The sequence below is a fragment of the Eptatretus burgeri genome, chromosome 19, assembly GCF_056783735.1.
Source record: "Eptatretus burgeri isolate ZD-2024b chromosome 19, Ebu_testis_v1, whole genome shotgun sequence".
Classification (NCBI taxonomy): Eukaryota; Metazoa; Chordata; class Myxini; order Myxiniformes; family Myxinidae; genus Eptatretus; species Eptatretus burgeri.
Genome location: NC_140979.1, coordinates 1,894,718 through 1,914,717, shown reverse-complemented (window position 1 = coordinate 1,914,717; position 20,000 = coordinate 1,894,718). Strand labels below are relative to the sequence as shown.

At 49.4% G+C, this 20,000-nt stretch overlaps 2 protein-coding genes across 6 annotated transcripts in view; one reads left to right on the top strand and one right to left on the bottom strand.

Moving 5' to 3' along the window:
• LOC147008392 (uncharacterized) overlaps positions 1-5,210 on the top strand; it is a 19,895-nt gene extending 14,685 nt beyond the window's left edge. For all 5 annotated transcript variants that reach the window (XM_085864714.1, XM_085864710.1, XM_085864709.1 and 2 more), the window contains exons 7-9: positions 12-40; positions 220-331; positions 2,279-5,210. In XM_085864714.1, coding sequence (XP_085720840.1) covers positions 12-40; positions 220-331; positions 2,279-2,574 — 437 coding nt within the window. In that variant the 3' untranslated portion in view covers positions 2,575-5,210. The remainder of the gene's footprint in view (positions 1-11; positions 41-219; positions 332-2,278) is intronic.
• Positions 5,211-12,201: 6,991 nt separating this feature from the next.
• On the bottom strand, positions 12,202-14,794 carry LOC147008391 (transformation/transcription domain-associated protein-like). Its single transcript, XM_085865032.1, has 3 exons — positions 13,735-14,794; positions 13,425-13,619; positions 12,202-12,982 (listed from the first exon to the last, which is right to left on the bottom strand). Exons 1-3 carry the CDS (start codon positions 13,900-13,902, stop codon positions 12,698-12,700), a joined length of 648 nt encoding a protein of 215 aa, XP_085721158.1. The 5' UTR covers positions 13,903-14,794; the 3' UTR covers positions 12,202-12,697.
• Between the last annotated feature and the right edge of the window lie 5,206 nt (positions 14,795-20,000).

Genomic DNA, 20,000 nt, shown 5'->3' with positions numbered 1-20,000 from the left:
TCCACGTTCAGCTGATGTGAATGGAGATGCAGATGTTCAGGTAAGCATCGGGGTCTTCACCAACATTTCACGGTCACACCATTGTGCAGGTCCATTTCCTGAAAAATGTGTGATTTATCAACAACAATCAAAATGTATTGTACATTTAAAAATGTTTAAATAGTCATTGTTTTACCTGATCACCTGTGTGGACACTGATTTGTCACCGGTTTTCTCCAGACTCGGTGGACAAGTGTTCAACCCAACCACAGAGCCGGCACGACGCGGCCTCCCCAGAAGAACAAGGCAGTTCTTTGCCGCCCACAATGTGATGACAAACAAACACAAGCAGGTTGATTTTATTTTTGGTTTGTATTTATCTGTGAAATTCTTCTCTGATAATTACTTTTAATTTCTATCCTCACGTCACTCAAATATTCTCTTGAATTGCTGTTCACTTCATCTTCATCTCAATATTCCTGCTTGCTCGACCGCTTCACTTTCCCTCCAAATGAGCTTGTCCACCTTCTTCGTCCCTTTACTTCGCCTCCGCACGTGTAACTGCATCGAAAGCCAAAAAAAGATGTTCTACAAACAGGAAAGGAGGATAGGTAACCTGGGAATCCGCAAGTTAGAGGGTTGAGTGCGGCTGGATGAATGGAGATAAGAAGGACCGTGGGTCGGGCTGGTAGATGAAGTGAGATGGTGGCGCACCGCCTGTTTGAAGCCTCTGAAAGGTCGTTCCACACACCCTCAGAAAAAAAGAGTGGAGGGGGGGGGAGGTGAGCCTGAATTTTGTAATCTGGGATGGGGTTATTAGAGTTAGCGTTCTGGAGCGGCTGAGCATGGTCGGAGGGCTGATAAGGCTGGGTGCGTGGAGGTACAGGTAAGGAGTAAATTGAGGAAAAGAAGGGAATGTTGGACGACAGAAGAAGGAAAGGAGGTGAGTGGAGTTTGGGAGGAAAAGGAGGGGATTGGGAGGATATAGCATTGTTGGGACAGAATCGAAGGGAAGGAGCGGAGAATGAATAGATGGAAAAGAAAAAAAAATCTGCCACGTTGGCATACAAAATAACTAGATGACTCCAAAAGTGAAGGACAACGGGGTCGTAGAATGTCTGAGTGGAGACAAAAGGGACGGGAATATTGGACGGGGTATTAAGGGAATGAGGTGCGGTACTCGGATGAGATGTATCGTTGAGAGGGGTGGGGGGCTCAGGGGGTTGCCCATGTAAACGCAGATCAAAATAATTCACCGGATGATGAGGTCATTGGCATCCAGATCAGGAAAAATAGAGTTAACAAGTGAGGAAGAAAACGGGTTTCTTTGTGGAAAATGAAAAAAACATTTTGGGATGGAATCCCTAAAAAAACAACCAAACAAGGAAGGAAGGAATAACAAGATGGGAATGACACCACAACGCAACATCACGTTCTTTTTATGGATTTCCGTCACATCTTTTGACATTTTTCTGTCTCAATCCCACAACAAATATAATATACGATTACACCAACCTCCACCACAAATCTGCAACTACTTCTAACATCGACATCTTTATGCAATTGTTACTATTTAGACCTTCGACAAAAATGTTGCCTTTATCCCCTCTGTCGCCGCACTCTTCCAGGAGCTTAGATTTTGTCTCGGACAAAAAGAGCAGACAGACATTGGGCCACGTTCAAGGGGTTCGGAAGGTTCTCTTTGCAGACAAGAGGGTTGATTTTTGAGGGTTTTTGAAATATCCAGGAAATTGAACAATCATGTAAGGGGTTGAGTGTGTGTGTGTGTGGGATGTCAGTGAGCATCAGCGTAGTTTTCCATGAATTCCAAGGGACTTGATGGGTATTCAGCCGGACGTTGATGGGATATCAATGGGATTTGATCCTGGAGTTCCCTGGATGAAGAGCCAAGAGTTCAGATGGGAACACAAACAGGCCAACCGGACTTCAGGCTTGTCGGTTACAATGTGGTGGGATCGCCGTGACATCGATGCTTAAGTGCTCCGAACCGGTTTCTGTGCAGTTCCAGCGAGTGGAGATGCAGAAAGGAATTTCTCTTCCTTGAGGACAGCAAATAGACAGATGTACAAGAGCAGAAAATTGAATTATTAAAATAATAATGTGGAATTTTAGAAACTGACTTTAAATAATAGTTAGGTTTGAAACATCGGATTTGCATGAAAAAAAAATTTGATCAAAACCAAAGTTAACTGAACTTTGTAATACTTTCTCATCTGTGTTTTGGAGATTTTCACTCAATTTCTCAGTCTTTCTGCCTGTCTTGCCGTTTCGTCCTTAGGCCAGGGCTGGGGGTTCATGATGGACCAAAGGTCACGTGGAGAACTTTTGGAAATGATGAGGGAGCAGCTGGAAGGCATCGGACGAGTACGGGCTGAGCGGAGAGAACTGGAGACCTCTTTCCTGGACTTCGTGAAAAGAGAGCACGCAGCGAAGATGGAAAATGTGAAACTGCAGAGAGAACTGCTGCAAAGTGAGAAGGAACTTTTGGAGATGAAGCGGGAGCTGGTGGTCTTGGAAAGGGAGAAATTTCAGAGAAACAAAGGGTGGAAAATGGAGGTTGAACAGGAGGATTGAATGATGGTGAATAGATCGTAAGCTGCTCTCGTGCTTTGTTGGGAATAAATGGAAATCTGTTGCTTCAATGCTCACAAGGTGATATTTTTCCCGGACCAAGTCCAGGCACTTGCAACATGGAGGGATTTATCTGCTGGAGGTCATACCTGAGTATGACCATGCTCTTGGTCGCATCAGAGATGATTGAAGACTCTGCCAGGTGGATGTCCTCGAGCAAGATGTGATACATCCCATGGTTTTAGAGCCTCATCAACAAGTAACCAAGCTACTCCTTCGAGGATACGATGACAAGTTACTTCATTGTGGCCTGGAGTGAATTCCGGCAGAAGTGCGCCGCAAATACCGGGTGCTCCGTGGTCGCGCCTCCTTCTGTTGACACCAACATCAATCCCATGAGTGCCATAAATGAGGTGCCAACCCAGAGATGCCAAGAGTGGCCGATCTACCACCTACCTGATTGCATCTATACAAGCCTGTGGATTGCTTTGGTCACCATACCATAAAGAGCGGAAGAAGAACAGGAACGCTGGGGTATAATCTTCAAGTGCTTCACCACCCGGAGCATGCATCTGAACCTCTTGGAGGGCCTCGGTGCCAACACCTTCCCAATGTCAGTCCGTCGCTTAATCGCTCGCAGGGGGGAAACCCCATGAGATCTTATCAGCCAGAGGTACCAACTGCCAAGGGGGGAGATGCTGAGACAAACCTTCTCCACCGTCGAACCTGCTCTTGTTCAGCATCTTGCCAAACAGCAAGTGAGTTTTCGCTTCAACATGTCCAATGCACCACATTTTGGGGGAGCATGGGAGCGAGAGATCAGATATGTGAAGAACAGTCTGTGGGTCATGCTCAGAACTTGTACCGTGACGGAGCCTGTGCTACGAACGGTCCTCATTGAAGGTAGACAGCATCCTGAACTCCAAACCCCAGGGTTATGTGTGTTCAGATCTTGGTGATGTCGATCCTATGACGCCTGCCGTGCTATTGATGGGACGCCATGACGCATTGCTTTCTCTGGTCCAACTTCATCAGATACCACCTCCCAAGTCGACAGCTTCGACAGAAGTGGCAGAAGGAGAGTAGGGGGCTCACCACTGGATGACGTGCTGATGATCGTCAATTCTCAGCTGACTCGTGGTCAGTTGGAAAGGTCATGGAGACCTTTGCAGGGTCAGATGGTCGTTCTCGACCTGCCAGCGTTCAAGTTTGTGGTGAGAATGATGTTTGACCCGTCGCGAAATTGATCCGGCTGCCGCCAAAGCTTGAGGACGACGATTGACGGGTGAATGGACTGAAACACTTTCTCATTTCTACAAATTGATTCCAGAGAAATACAAGGAGGTCAGACACAGGTGGAGGCCGCTATACAAGGAGGTCAGACACAGGTGGAGGCCGCTATACAAGGAGGTCAGACACAGGTGGAGGCCACTATACGAGGAAGTCAGACACAGGTGGAGGCCGCTATACAAGGAGGTCAGACACAGGTGGAGGCCACTATACAAGGAGGTCAGACACAGGTGGAGGCCGCTATACAAGGAGGTCAGACACAGGTGGAGGCCGCTACACAAGGAGGTCAGACACAGGTGGAGGCCGCTATACAAGGAGGTCAGACACAGGTGGAGGCCGCTATACAAGGAGGTCAGACACAGGTGGAGGCCGCGATACAAGGAGGTCAGACACAGGTGGAGGCCGCTATACAAGGAGGTCAGACACAGGTGGAGGCCACTATACGAGGAAGTCAGACACAGGTGGAGGCCGCTATACAAGGAGGTCAGACACAGGTGGAGGCCACTATACAAGGAGGTCAGACACAGGTGGAGGCCGCTATACAAGGAGGTCAGACACAGGTGGAGGCCGCTACACAAGGAGGTCAGACACAGGTGGAGGCCGCTATACAAGGAGGTCAGACACAGGTGGAGGCCGCGATACAAGGAGGTCAGACACAGGTGGAGGCCGCTACACAAGGAGGTCAGACACAGGTGGAGGCCGCGATATAAGGAAGTCAGACACAGGTGGAGGCCGCGATATAAGGAAGTCAGACACAGGTGGAGGCCGCTGTACAAGGAGGTCAGACATAGGTGGAGTCCACTCGGCCCATCATGTCTGCGCGACATCAACTCCACACTAATTTATCAACAAAAGATCGAAAGAAGAAAATGAACATTTTAAAATTGTTTTTAATAGTATTTTTGTGGGGTTTTGTATGTATTTATTTACTTATTAAAGTTCTTGTATGTTTTTTTCCTCCTCAGGAGAGGGGGCATAGGCTCGGTTAAAAAAACACACAACCACCCCTTGAGGAGACCCCCCCACCAACAGTACTCCATACACACGCACACAATCCACCATCAATACTCAAACTACCTGAAAGTCCTGCTAACATCCTGATACCCCTGAGTTTCTCAGTCTTTCTGCCTATGTCTCAGTGGATCATCATCAACATCCCCATACCCCCATGATTCCATGCACTTTGTTGATTCCATGTTGGCATAATGTGAGTCTGTGATTCTTGTTTTTTGGTTTCTTTTCTCAAAATTCTGTTTCCTCAAAAAAGAGTGAGCTCTTCCGGTTCTCGAGTGAGCACCAGACTTGGACTGCCATTCTTGGAGCTCCTTTCAATAAACTTTCGAGCATTACGCAATCTCGGTGTCTCGTTTCATCCGAACGGCTTTATTTTCTTGAAGTTGCTGTCCTTCGTTGTCCTTCTTATCAGTTCGGCATCCCGTCGGATTCCCGAGTCTACTTTTCACGGACATTCTTGAGACCCACCGTGAGATCCTCACTGCAGCACCAAGGAGAGAGACTTCTTATGACGCCACGCACGCAAAGCGAAAAGCTCGGTTAAACAATTGGTTCACCTCTGTCTGTCTGTCTGTCTGTCTACGAACGCCAGTTTATGATCAGCCTGGTGTTAACGGTTAAGGTGGCGAGCTTAAGATCATAGCGTCTTGAGTTCGAGCCATTAAGTAACATCAGGTGGGTTGACTCAGCCTGTCATCCTTCCAAGTTTGGCAAAATGACTTCCAAATTGCTGGAGAAAGGGGGCACTGCTTCAACTGCACAGCCATTGCTCCAAGCAATGATGCAACCAGCCGCCACAGGCTACATATACGAAAGAATACAAAGTTTATGATCGAGGAGGTCCCACTGAGAGGCACACGGTGAATACGGGAGTGGAGGAGTCGGTGATCCCTGAGAGGAGGTGACCTTGGATGCCGTAAGGAGGACGTGGTCTTACGGCCTCAATTGTCATCTCCGACGGTTGAATAAAATCATCTGAATCTTGATGTCCATCAGATATTAATCTGGGAGTTCATTGAACATTTGGTCGAGCAGAAATAAAGATCCTTAATTAATCTTTAATTGTCAATGATACCTTTACATGAAGAAGATGGAACTGAGCTGATTGTTCTGTTGCTAGGAGACGCGCCATTGTTTCGTAATCTGCTGAAAATTCATTATTCATAATATCCTCCACAATATAATCTTCACAATATGATCAGGACGTTGATTTCCTGTCGTGGCCAAAAATATTAACACCTTTGCACTTTTTTTCAAATAATGTCCCATTTCTTCCAGAAAATTGTTGAAATTAAGAAATATTTTTCTTTGGTTTGTCGTGGAACAAAACAAAAAAGTTGAATTTTTTTTTTTTACTAAATCTTAGCTTATTCCACACAGAAATCCTAAAATGGTCCGGACAATATTATTGGCATCTTTTAGAAGTTGTGAGAAATAATTAGATTTCATGCAGGTGAAGAGAGAGAGACATAAGGAAGCCTGACTGTAGTTTGCCAAAACACACCTGAACGAGCCAAAATCCTTCTGGTAGAATGTCCTGTGGACAGGTGAGACCAAATTAGTGCCTTTTGGTAAAGCACATCATCTCTATGTTTACAGAGAAAAAAAAATGAACCCTTCAAAGAAAAGAACACCTTCCCTGCAGTCAAACATGGAGGAGGTTCAGTGATGTTCTGGAGTTGGTGTGCTGTCTCAGGTACTGGGTACCTTGAGTGTGTGCATGACATCATGACATCAGGAGATTATCAAGGAGGCATTTTGGAGCAAAATGTTCAACCCAGTGTCAGAAAGCTGGGTCTCCATCGAAGGTCATGGGTCTTACAGCAGGACAACGACCCCAAACACTTCAAAAAGCTCACCATTCCTGGGTCCTGGGGGTTCAAGGAATGGAGTCCAGATCTAAATCCCATTGAACACCTGTGGGGAGATCTGAAAACAGCAGTTGGGAGAAGGTACAGTTCAAATCTGGGAGAACTGGAGCAGTTTGTACAAGAAGAGTGGAACATCCTGCCAGCAGAGAGGAGTAGGACCCTCATTCATGGCGACAGGAAGTGCTTGACTGCAGGTATTTTGTCCAAAGTTCCGTGATTCCAAATAAAAAGTCGAAGGTGTTAATAATTTTATCAATGCCATTTATTATTATTTTCTGATTTTAAAGGATTTATTAAGTTCTGAATCAAAAATAAAGGTTCTGTAATATTAACAGTGAAATAAAGAATTGTGGAGACAAAATACTTTTGTCAATTTCAACTTATTTTTCGGGAAAATTGTGAATTATTTGAAAAAATTCCAAGGGTGACAATGTGTTTGGCCACGACTGAACCTTTTCGACTTGTTGAAACTCGATGGTATTCATAGAATACAAACCCAGCACAGTGTTCAGAAGCACCTGCTGCGAGCCAAGTCTTGTTTTTTTTTTTTCCTTTTACCCAACATAGCTGCCAGACCACGTGACACATGATGGACATTTTAATGAAAATCCTGTCCAAATTTCGAGTCGATGATGATGAAAATTGAGGATTTTAGAAAATTGGCCGATGTTGACCTCAAAAGAGTGACAGTGATCTCGCCGCAATCCGGTCTCCAAACCTCAGAGAGTGCTGCGATACCGATGTCCAAACGCTTGGGCTCAGATGTTAACAGAGACAGGTGATCATCCTCTCTTCGGGATAGGACATTCCAGGTACCCACCCGAAAGGACCGCCTCAGGTTAACCCAAGGAGACCGTCATCATGCAGACCTCCTGTTCGTGCACCGCTCCAGCACGTGCACGCGCCTCGTCCGCCACTGCCTGCGCGCGATGCAGAACGGCGGAAAGGTGTAATGGGCGACACGGCCGGGAATGGGCCGCTTGAGCAGGTGCACATCACGTTGGAGGAACCGCGCTCGAGCTCCATTCTTGGTCCCACGTACCAGTTTGGATGCCAAGAGTTCACGAGCTGTGGACCTCCTTGAACCTTGGACCTTGGACCTCCCATATAATTGTTCTCAAAATGTACCTCCTTGAAATCACAACGACGTCCGCGACCGTTCGTCTGCACGAGGAGACAAGATGGAGAGACGGGGGAGGCAGAGACAAAAAAAAATGAGTGAGAAAGACCAATGGTTTGACATGTTGTCCAACGCTCAACCGCACAAGGTGCAAAATAACAAATCCTGAAATGTAAAGGGAAGAAAAAAAAAAGAGAACCAGAGAGATCCTTCAAAAGGATAAACAACAACCCCCAAGGGCTGAGGCCTAGGCCTGAGGGGATAGTCGTCGAGCAACAATTTCAAGGTTTCAGTCTTCGACGCAAATTATGGATTAACAGCTTAATTAGCAAAACTAGGATGGGATTGAAACACAAACCTTTCGGCCTGGCCTGCGCACTCCGTAGAGTTTTACTCCCATTTGTTTGAGAGGAACTTCGAACAGATGCTCGATTTGCATCACCCAACATGTCAAAAGTCTGACAAGGTCGCGGACTTGCCTCTGAAATGTCTGTTCTGAGTTTGATTGCTGCCCCGACTATAAACGGTCCAACTGGTGTTTGGCAGGCAGGGTGTTGCATCACCGGTGCGCCATCCCTCGGATGGACGTTCGGCTGGGTGTACCGTCTGCTGGCATAAGTTGGTGGATCCCAATGTGTCCTTTGGCAAAGGAGAGGTGAGTTATCACCGCCACCATAAACGAACTCTAAATTATTATCCCAACTTGGCCCACAGCAGCAGCAGCAGCAGCAGCAACCGACATGTCATCGAGGAAGCTCATGGGAGAGCAAGGTTGAAATGACAGAGGGTTACCGGGAAAACAATTGGGCACAAACAGGAACAGCAGAGAAAGAATAGGAGGAAACACTGAAGCCAACAAGTTAGAGGATTTGGATTTGGAGGGGTTAATCGGGGTAAAAAAGATAATGGGTCAGGATGTGGAATGACGCGAGGTGGTGGTGCATTGCCTGCTTGAAGTCCTTGAAGGAAGAGTGGGAAAGGATTGCAGTCTGGGAGATTATTCAGCCTGGATTTTGGAAGTTTATCCAGGGTTGGATTAGTGGAAGAACACGAGCATCCTGGTGATGTTGACAGAGGGTCAGAGGACTCAGAGAACAGAGGGAGCAATGTTGGAGAATCGCCGGTAGAAAACAGAGAGACCACGGACATACCTGAGATGTGAGAGCAACGGACCTTGTGCCCTCGACCTCATCGCGCGAATTCCAATAACTTTCAGAGCTTTATATCCCACAGAATCCAGGGCATGTGATGCTGGGGTACCAGCCCATGGCGGAGAGGACAACTCCACTGATCTATGGACAAATGCTGTGTAGACTGTGAGTATCTCGGATTTTTCGGATCGACGGAGAATACCGAGTCTGCGGCTGGCTTTGGAGGCCAACTTTGATATGCAGTTGGCCTGGGAAAGGTCATGGCTGATGGTGAAGCCAAGAAGTTCAAGAGACTGAATCTCTTCCAGTGGATGATGATCAAGGAAATAGACAGGTGGGTTCGTTTAACGATCCGTCCAGAGTGGTAAGGTGAGCCACTGAGATTTCTCAGGATCGAAGGACATGTTGAAGTTATCAGACCAGCATCGAATCATTTCCAGATCAGCAGAGAGTGACGCGGCTGCACTCAGCCTGGCAGAGGGATCGGGTACTGTTCGACACAATGTGGAGTCCATCCGCAAAAAAGGAAGGAGGGTTTTTCAGAGCATCGGAGACGTCGTTGATATTGATGAGGAACAAGACTGAGGAACAAAACACTACCTTGGGGAACTCCAGCTTCCATTGGGAGGGGGAAGGGGAGGGTTCCATGAATGGCAAGTCATTGTGTGGGTGAAGGAAGTGAGAAATTCAGGAATGTAGGCGGTCTTCCATGCTCCAGGCAGAGAGCTTGGCAAGCAAATCCAGATACCAGACTGTGTCGAATGCCCAAGGTCCTTCCAGGGAGATGGTTCCAACAGGTCTTGTTTGAGATTGAGGACCCCTAAGTATTGCTGAGAGAAGAGCACAAGCATGTCCAGAGTTGAGTGACCAGGAAGGAATCCAAAGTGATGTTCAGGGATCAATTTGTTTGAAAAGAAGAAGTGCACGATGTGGATGATAGGCTGAGTCAACCCCACCTGATGTTAATTCAACAAACGACAGGGGCTCAAACTCAAGATCTTAAGCCAGCCACCTTAACGGTTTAGCCAACACCAGGCTGACATGGAGTCAAGTAGACAGTGGGGACATCAGGGTAAGATTGGGACAGCGGGATGAGCTGGGTGGAGGGCGGAGGAGCTCCTTGTGAGCCAACGGCCATCCATATCTCGTGTCCATCTGTGTCTGTGGACGTCCTCCTGGAGTTGGGTCACCGGTGCGAGTCACCGCAGCAACAACGTGCTCAACATGTGAGCAGCCATTCAGTCGCCGCCAAGCGTGAGAGACCACCTGAGGTCGACCATGAGGCAACAAATGGTGACCAGTGCTCTGACCCGCCATGAAAGGTTGCACACACAGGGAGACATCGGGATCAGCAAGTCACGCCCTTGAGTCCCCGAGCAGGACACGTACCTGCGGTGCACGTAGTAGTAGTTCTACAAAGTAGGCTCCTCCCACTTTTGATGACGTTTCGATTCCTCTGTAATTTGGGTTTTGATACAACCTCAGAGCCCGGTGTTGGGTTGACGGTTAAGACAGCCGGCTTAATATCTCAGAGTCTTGAGTTCAAGCCTCTATCACACCGTTGAATTAACACCAGACTGGTTGACTCAGGTTGGCAAAATGGTGACGGGGTATTGCATGAGCAGCACAGCCATGCCCACAGAAAATGATGCAACCAAGCAGCCACATGCTCCGTGCGAATAAATAAATAAATAAAACACCTGAAGGTTCAAATCCCACGTAATTACCCAAAATATCCTCATAATTAATGTGAAAACAAGGGAGACGACGTAGGACACAGAACATGGAGACAAATTTTGTATTAGATTTAGAGACGCTCGGTGGATGTGGACGAGTGGGACCGACCTCGAGCTCACTCGTCCGACACGACCACCATTGCCCCGGGTATGTTCGCACCAGGGACCGGCTGACTCAGTTGTTGGGACCTGGTGCTTGTGACCATTACATTACCTGGTGTACATCATTGTTTTCCGTGCCGTGGGCTTTTGTTCGTCTGTCTCAGGACCCAGGAGACACCGCTGGACGCCTTGCAGGACTCACCTTGTCGCCTTTCATCGGCCGCCTTGCTGGAATTATCACCTGGCAGCCTTGTACATCACCTTGGTGTGGCCCATACACTTTGTTGGACCACTTGCTCTGTGGCCCATGTACCACTCACCTTGCTCATCCGCTTTACTGGACCACCTGCTCAGTGGCCCATGGTGCTGCTCTGCCTTGTGGTAGCGGCCACGTTCCCCCACCACCAAGAACTGTCCCGTACAGCAGCACATCTTCTCAGTGGAGGAAGATGTGTTTGTTGTTTTAGAAGGGCCACCCCAAAATGGCCTGTACACCGGACCATGGCCTGCTGGTTTTTGGTCGAAGGGCCTCCAGCCCGTAGAGATGGCGACGACAACAAGCAGGCGTCTCGTCCTCCAGCATGAACAATGTTTGTGTTTGTGGTTTTTTTCCCCCTTCAGGTCCTGGATAAGACTGTAAATGTTTGAGGATTGTTGTGTGTTGTTGTTTATCATTTTAAAGCCCACCGGTTACGTGCTTGTAGTTTCAAAATTCTGGCAATTTCGGTGTGACATAAGGTTGTGGTGTGAGTCAGTCAGGTAGCTCCCAACGCACTAGATGGGACATATCTAGTTAAAATTGATGCATACATTGGGGATAGCGTGAAGGTAACAAGCGGAGTATATACCGGGGGGGAGGGGGGTTAATTACACATCATGCAAGGCACCCAGGGATGGTGAACTGGCTGTCCCAGACCCGGGTGCGTGGGGATAAAAGTAATTTCCCCATGTTAATTGTGGAGCTCCGCTCATCCAACAAAGATAAAAGCAGCACAACCACCGAGGACGCGATTCCCCGATAAGGAGACTGTGTGTACCACAGTTAAACGGTCGTCAGACGGAGGACACTGGGTCACGTGGTTAAATTGTTGGCACTCGCGGTCGATTTGCGACCCGCCGCGACGTGGACATATTCATGTGCGACGGCCTCGATTCCCAGTGAGTACGGGGAGAACCGGGGATACCCTTGTGGTACCCGGTGTTTGGTAACAAATCATCATATCACCCCGTGAACCCGGATCCGCAACAATGTCTTCCCCCACAACAGTGTTACATTTCATCAGAGTTCGGTTTTGAGATAAAGTCCGGTAACCGAGATAAAGTCACGGCTTGTGTAGCGACAGAGCCACGGTGAAAAAGAACGGTTTAATAATTTCCGACTTTACATCCCCATCCACATCCAGAAGCCACCAATAAAAAATAAAAAAACCGGAAAGTCAAACAACCCACACAACAACGTCAGCATGAAACCGCTCCAAAAGTGGTGGAAATCCGATCCAATGGGCTTTCAGCAGCGGAAGTTTTAAAAAGTGGTTTGGGAAGGATGTGAGAGGTGAAGGAAAGAGACTGTGGCAGTGGAAGTTTTAAAAAGTGGTTTGGGAAGGATGTGAGAGGTGAAGGAAAGAGACCGTGGCAGTGGAAGTTTTAAAAAGTGGTTTGGGAAGGATGTGAGAGGTGAAGGAAAGAGACTGTGGCAGAGGAAGTTTTAAAAAGTGGTTTGGGAAGGATGTGAGAGGTGAAGGAAAGAGACTGTGGCAGTGGAAGTTTTAAAAAGTGGTTTGGGAAGGATGCGAGAGGTGAAGGAAAGAGACCGTGGCAGAGGCAGAGACAAACACAGAACCCTCAGAGCCACGGGTGCCACGCGGGGTCCATTCGGCAGAGATTGTCAGGGCTGTTTGCCACTGCCGCCAGGTTGGTCGCCTTGCTCTCCACCCCATCGAAGACCGCGAGGGAGTGCAGACGACCGAGCACCGCATCCGCCGCCTTCTGCACAAGAGTCACAAGCTGCTGGGAGTCCATGGTCTTTGGGGGTCCACCCGCCGCGCTGCCCGTCTCACGATCCTCTGCGCTTTTCTTCTGCCACTCGACGATCTCATCTCGCAGCACAGCTTTCAGGATGCCGTCCACCTGTGAAACAGGAAGTGGAACTCAACGACTCAACGACAGTCATGGTTTTGACGGTGTCTTTTCACGGTCCGCGAGGTCGACCGATGACTAACTGATGTAACCGCACGTTCTCTGTGTCGCAGAGCGTTGGTTCCACCGAAGCAGGTTCTTGGCCAGGGGTCATGCTGGGCAGTTTGCTATCCCTCTCCCAGCAGGAGTTAGGGGAGGAATTTGGGATTTGGCCAAGGTGACATATGATCAAAATTCCAAAATGCTGACGTCTACCGGGCCCGATACCACCGGCTTTTCTTTGCCTTCACCAACCCATCCCCCCAAAGTCCCAAACTCATAGCTCCTTGACTTCCATCCCTCTCCACCGATCCCAAAACACGACCCACTCCGAGCAATCGGGCTCTTCTATAAAGGACAAGTTTCGATGCAGGCACAAAATGGGGGAAGGTACCTTGAACGAAGGCTGCGCAAAGCATCGGGCAACGGCGATCATCGAGGCCGTAAGAGGACCCGACACCCCGATGGGGGTCAAGAACTCGGAAATGTTTGGCGTCAAACGGAAGGGCACAGGGCGGTTGGCATCGAGGAGTCCAGTGGCGTCATCGACGTCGAAGCGGAAGTTTGCAACACTCAGCTGTCCTGTGTCCTGCAAATGTGACGACAACAACACTCAAGCATCCATGATACTGATCAAAGTGCGGCAATCGCAAGGTGAGGAGACCTTGTTGGTGAAAAATGAAAGCGCACAGGTGGTTGGTTACCTGGACGATTTGCAGCATCTCCGGGTTGAGCCGGTTGAGGTGGAGCACAAACTCGACAAAACCAAGCAATGCCAACTGGAGCGTGAACATCTTACGGAAGGTCCAGTAGACCGTGGAGTTCGGGAAGGTCTCCAGAGCCCACTCCTTGAGCATTCCTCGTGGAACCATGTTCGCCTGAATCTCTTTCAGGATGTCACGCAGAGCCTGGATTCAGTGGCAAGGAACAACAGTCAACATGTTTGTCCTCTGCGAAAAACAAGTGGAGACTAATCGATGATGCAGCCTTGTGGGCGAGCCAAAGCCTGAAGCTTTGGCCGAGCGTCAGGTGTGCGGACATCTTCACAAGTGTCCGCCGTCCGCAATGTTACCAGGATGTGTATGGCCCATGGCACTGGAGACAACCTCCATGGACGTGGCCACGAAAAAATAACTTAATGGAAGATTGCAGCAAAGGATTGTTTGAATGGTGGAGAAGGCACCTCGATCAAATACCAAACGTATTCAACCTGACCTTCAGATACAAGGAAGGACAATTTCAACTCGAACCTTCCTTCGCCAACTCAATGAAATGGGGTTCGATGGTGGGAGACCCAGGAGGACCCCATGACTCATGTGTCTCTCATTCGATGACTCATGTCTACTCCCAACCCCACATGGCTCCTGTGTCTCTCCTTCGATGACTCATATCAACTCCCAACCCCACATGGCTCCTGTGTCTCTCCTTCCATGACTCATATCGACTCCCAACCCCACGTGGCTCCTGTGTCTCTCCTTCCATAACTCATATCAACTCCCAACTCCACATGGCTCCTGTGTCTCTCCTTCGATGACTCATATCGACTCCCAACCCCACATGGCTCCTGTGTCTCTCCTTCCATCACTCATATCGACTCCCAACCCCACATGGCTCCTGTGTCTCTCCTTCCATCACTCATATCGACTCCCAACCCCACATGGCTCCTGTGTCTCTCCTTCCATTACTCATATCTACTCCCAACCCCACATGGCTCCTGTGTCTCTCCTTCCATTACTCATATCGACTCCCAACCCCACATGGCTCCTGTGTCTCTCCTTCCATAACTCATATCAACTCCCAACCCCACATGGCTCCTGTGTCTCTCCTTCCATGACTCATATCGACTCCCAACCCCACATGGCTCCTGTGTCTCTCCTTCCATGACTCATATCGACTCCCAACCCCACATGGCTCCTGTGTCTCTCCTTCCATAACTCATATCAACTCCCAACTCCACATGGCTCCTGTGTCTCTCCTTCGATGACTCATATCGACTCCCAACTCCACATGGCTCCTGTGTCTCTCCTTCCATGACTCATATCGACTCCCAACCCCACATGGCTCCTGTGTCTCTCATTCGATGACTCATGTCTACTCCCAACCCCACATGGCTCCTGTGTCTCTCCTTCGATGACTCACATCGACTCCCAACCCCACATGGCTCCTGTGTCTCTCCTTCGATGACTCATATCTACTCCCAACTCCACATGGCTCCCGTGTCTCTCCTTCCATTACTCATATCTACTCCCAACCCCACATGGCTCCTGTGTCTCTCCTTCCATTACTCATATTGACTCCCAACCCCACGTGGCTCCTGTCTCTTTCCTTCGATGACTCATATCTACTCCCAACCCCATATGGCTCCTGTGTCTCTCCTTCGATGACTCATATCTACTCCCAACTCCACATGGCTCCCGTGTCTCTCCTTCCATCACTCATATTGACTCCCAACCCCACATGGCTCCTGTGTCTCTCCTTCGATGACTCATATCGACTCCCATCCCCACATGGCTCCTGTGTCTCTCCTTCGATGACTCATATCGACTCCCAACCCCACATGGCTCCTGTGTCTCTCCTTCGATGACTCATATCTACTCCCAACTCCACATGGCTCCCGTGTCTCTCCTTCCATCACTCATATTGACTCCCAACTCCACATGGCTCCCGTGTCTCTCCTTCCATCACTCATATCTACTCCCAACCCCACATGGCTCCTGTGTCTCTCCTTCGATGACTCATATCGACTCCCAACTCCACATGGCTCCTGTGTCTCTCCTTCCATGACTCATATCGACTCCCAACCCCACATGGCTCCTGTGTCTCTCATTCGATGACTCATGTCTACTCCCAACCCCACATGGCTCCTGTGTCTCTCCTTCGATGACTCACATCGACTCCCAACCCCACATGGCTCCTGTGTCTCTCCTTCGATGACTCATATCTACTCCCAACTCCACATGGCTCCCGTGTCTCTCCTTCCATTACTCATATCTACTCCCAACCCCATATGGCTCCTGTGTCTCTCCTTCCATCACTCATATTGACTCCCAACCCCACGTGGCTCCTGTCTCTTTCCTTCGATGACTCATATCTACTCCCAACCCCACATGGCTCCTGTGTCTCTCCTTCGATGACTCATATCTACTCCCAACTCCACATGGCTCCCGTGTCTCTCCTTCCATTACTCATATCGACTCCCAACCCCACATGGCTCCTGTGTCTCTCCTTCGATGACTCACATCGACTCCCAACCCCATATGGCTCCTGTGTCTCTCCTTCGATGACTCATATCTACTCCCAACTCCACATGGCTCCTGTGTCTCTCCTTCGATGACTCATATCTACTCCCAACTCCACATGGCTCCCGTGTCTCTCCTTCCATCACTCATATTGACTCCCAACCCCACGTGGCTCCTGTGTCTCTCCTTCGATGACTCATATCTACTCCCAACCCCACATGGCTCCTGTGTCTCTCCTTCCATGACTCATATTGACTCCCAACTCCACATGGCTCCTGTGTCTCTCCTTCCATTACTCATATCTACTCCCAACTCCACATGGCTCCCGTGTCTCTCCTTCCATCACTCATATTGACTCCCAACCCCACGTGGCTCCTGTGTCTCTCCTTCGATGACTCATATCGACTCCCAACCCCACATGGCTCCTGTGTCTCTCCTTCGATGACTCATATCTACTCCCAACTCCACATGGCTCCCGTGTCTCTCCTTCCATCACTCATATTGACTCCCAACCCCACGTGGCTCCTGTCTCTTTCCTTCGATGACTCATATCTACTCCCAACCCCACATGGCTCCTGTGTCTCTCCTTCCATAACTCATATCGACTCCCAACCCCACATGGCTCCTGTGTCTCTCCTTCCATGACTCATATTGACTCCCAACCCCACATGGCTCCTGTGTCTCTCCTTCCATAACTCATATCAACTCCCAACTCCACATGGCTCCTGTGTCTCTCCTTCGATGACTCATATCGACTCCCAACTCCACATGGCTCCTGTGTCTCTCCTTCCATGACTCATATCGACTCCCAACCCCACATGGCTCCTGTGTCTCTCCTTCGATGACTCATATCTACTCCCAACTCCACATGGCTCCTGTGTCTCTCCTTCCATGACTCACATCGACTCCCAACCCCACATGGCTCCTGTGTCTCTCCTTCGATGACTCATATCTACTCCCAACCCCATATGGCTCCTGTGTCTCTCCTTCCATCACTCATATTGACTCCCAACCCCACGTGGCTCCTGTCTCTTTCCTTCGATGACTCATATCTACTCCCAACCCCACATGGCTCCTGTGTCTCTCCTTCGATGACTCATATCTACTCCCAACCCCATATGGCTCCTGTGTCTCTCCTTCCATGACTCATATTGACTCCCAACCCCACATGGCTCCTGTGTCTCTCCTTCCATAACTCATATCTACTCCCAACTCCATATGGCTCCTGTGTCTCTCCTTCCATGACTCATATCGACTCCCAACCCCACATGGCTCCTGTGTCTCTCCTTCGATGACTCATATCTACTCCCAACTCTACATGGCTCCTGTGTCTCTCCTTCCATTACTCATATCTACTCCCAACTCCATATGGCTCCTGTGTCTCTCCTTCCATAACTCATATCGACTCCCAACCCCACATGGCTCCTGTGTCTCTCCTTCCATGACTCACATCCACTCCCAACCCCACATGGCTCCTGTGTCTCTCCTTCCATAACTCATATCGACTCCCAACTCCACATGGCTCCTGTGTCTCTCCTTCGATGACTCATATCGACTCCCAACCCCACGTGGCTCCTGTGTCTCTCCTTCCATTACTCATCGATTCCCAACCCCACATGGCTCCTGTGTCTCTCCTTATATGACTCATTTCGACTCCCAACCCCATATGGCTCCTGTGTCTCTCCTTCGATGACTCATATCTACTCCCAACCCCACGTGGCTCCTGTGTCTCTCCTTATATGACTCATATCGACTCCCAACCCCACATGGCTCCTGTGTCTCTCCTTCGATGACTCATATCTACTCCCAACCCCACATGGCTCCTGTGTCTCTCCTTCCATAACTCATATCGACTCCCAACTCCACATGGCTCCTGTGTCTCTCCTTCGATGACTCATATCGACTCCCAACCCCACGTGGCTCCTGTGTCTCTCCTTATATGACTCATATCGACTCCCAACCCCACATGGCTCCTGTGTCTCTCCTTCGATGACTCATATCTACTCCCAACCCCACATGGCTCCTGTGTCTCTCCTTCCATCACACATATCGACTCCCAACCCCACGTGGCTCCTGTGTCTCTCCTTCGATGACTCATATCGACTCCCAACCCCACATGGCTCCTGTGTCTCTCCTTATATGACTCATATCGACTCCCAACCCCACATGGCTCCTGTGTCTCTCCTTCGATGACTCATATCTACTCCCAACCCCACATGGCTCCTGTGCCTCTCCTTCCATTACTCATCGATTCCCAACCCCACATGGCTCCTGTGTCTCTCCTTATATGACTCATTTCGACTCCCAACCCCATATGGCTCCTGTGTCTCTCCTTCGATGACTCATATCTACTCCCAACCCCACATGGCTCCTGTGTCTCTCCTTCCATTACTCATATCGACTCCCAACCCCACATGGCTCCTCTGTCTCTCCTTCGATGACTCATATCGACTCCCATCCCCACATGGCTCCTGTGTCTCTCCTTCGATGACTCATATCTACTCCCAACTCTACATGGCTCCTGTGTCTCTCCTTCGATGACTCATATCTACTCCCAACCCCACATGGCTCCTGTGTCTCTCCTTATATGACTCATATCTACTCCCAACTCTACATGGCTCCTGTGTCTCTCCTTCCATAACTCATATCGACTCCCAACCCCACATGGCTCCTGTGTCTCTCCTTCCATGACTCACATCCACTCCCAACCCCACATGGCTCCTGTGTCTCTCCTTCCATAACTCATATCGACTCCCAACTCCACATGGCTCCTGTGTCTCTCCTTCGATGACTCATATCAACTCCCAACCCCACGTGGCTCCTGTGTCTCTCCTTATATGACTCATATCGACTCCCAACCCCACATGGCTCCTGTGTCTCTCCTTCGATGACTCATATCTACTCCCAACCACACATGGCTCCTGTGTCTCTCCTTCCATTACTCATCGACTCCCAACCCCACATGGCTCCTGTGTCTCTCCTTCCATGACTCATTTCGACTCCCAACCCCATATGGCTCCTGTGTCTCTCCTTCGATGACTCATATCTACTCCCAACCCCACATGGCTCCTGTGTCTCTCCTTCCATTACTCATATCGACTCCCAACCCCACATGGCTCCTCTGTCTCTCCTTCGATGACTCATATCGACTCCCATCCCCACATGGCTCCTGTGTCTCTCCTTCGATGACTCATATCTACTCCCAACCCCACATGGCTCCTGTGTCTCTCCTTATATGACTCATATCTACTCCCAACTCTACATGGCTCCTGTGTCTCTCCTTCCATAACTCATATCGACTCCCAACCCCACATGGCTCCTGTGTCTCTCCTTCCATGACTCACATCCACTCCCAACCCCACATGGCTCCTGTGTCTCTCCTTCCATAACTCATATCGACTCCCAACTCCACATGGCTCCTGTGTCTCTCCTTCGATGACTCATATCAACTCCCAACCCCACGTGGCTCCTGTGTCTCTCCTTATATGACTCATATCGACTCCCAACCCCACATGGCTCCTGTGTCTCTCCTTCGATGACTCATATCTACTCCCAACCACACATGGCTCCTGTGTCTCTCCTTCCATTACTCATCGACTCCCAACCCCACATGGCTCCTGTGTCTCTCCTTCCATGACTCATTTCGACTCCCAACCCCATATGGCTCCTGTGTCTCTCCTTCGATGACTCATATCTACTCCCAACCCCACATGGCTCCTGTGTCTCTCCTT

What these genes read in the sequence shown, in the direction of transcription:
- LOC147008391 (XM_085865032.1), bottom strand. Translation starts at nt 13,902, where the DNA reads ATGGTTCCACGAGGAATGCTCAAGGAGTGGGCTCTGGAGACCTTCCCG. An exon ending in AGATGCTGCAAATCGTCCAG is followed by an intron (nt 13,620 to 13,734) that starts GTAACCAACCAC and finishes TCACATTTGCAG; the next exon opens with GACACAGGACAGCTGAGTGT. An exon ending in TTGCGCAGCCTTCGTTCAAG is followed by an intron (nt 12,983 to 13,424) that starts GTACCTTCCCCC and finishes CCTGTTTCACAG; the next exon opens with GTGGACGGCATCCTGAAAGC.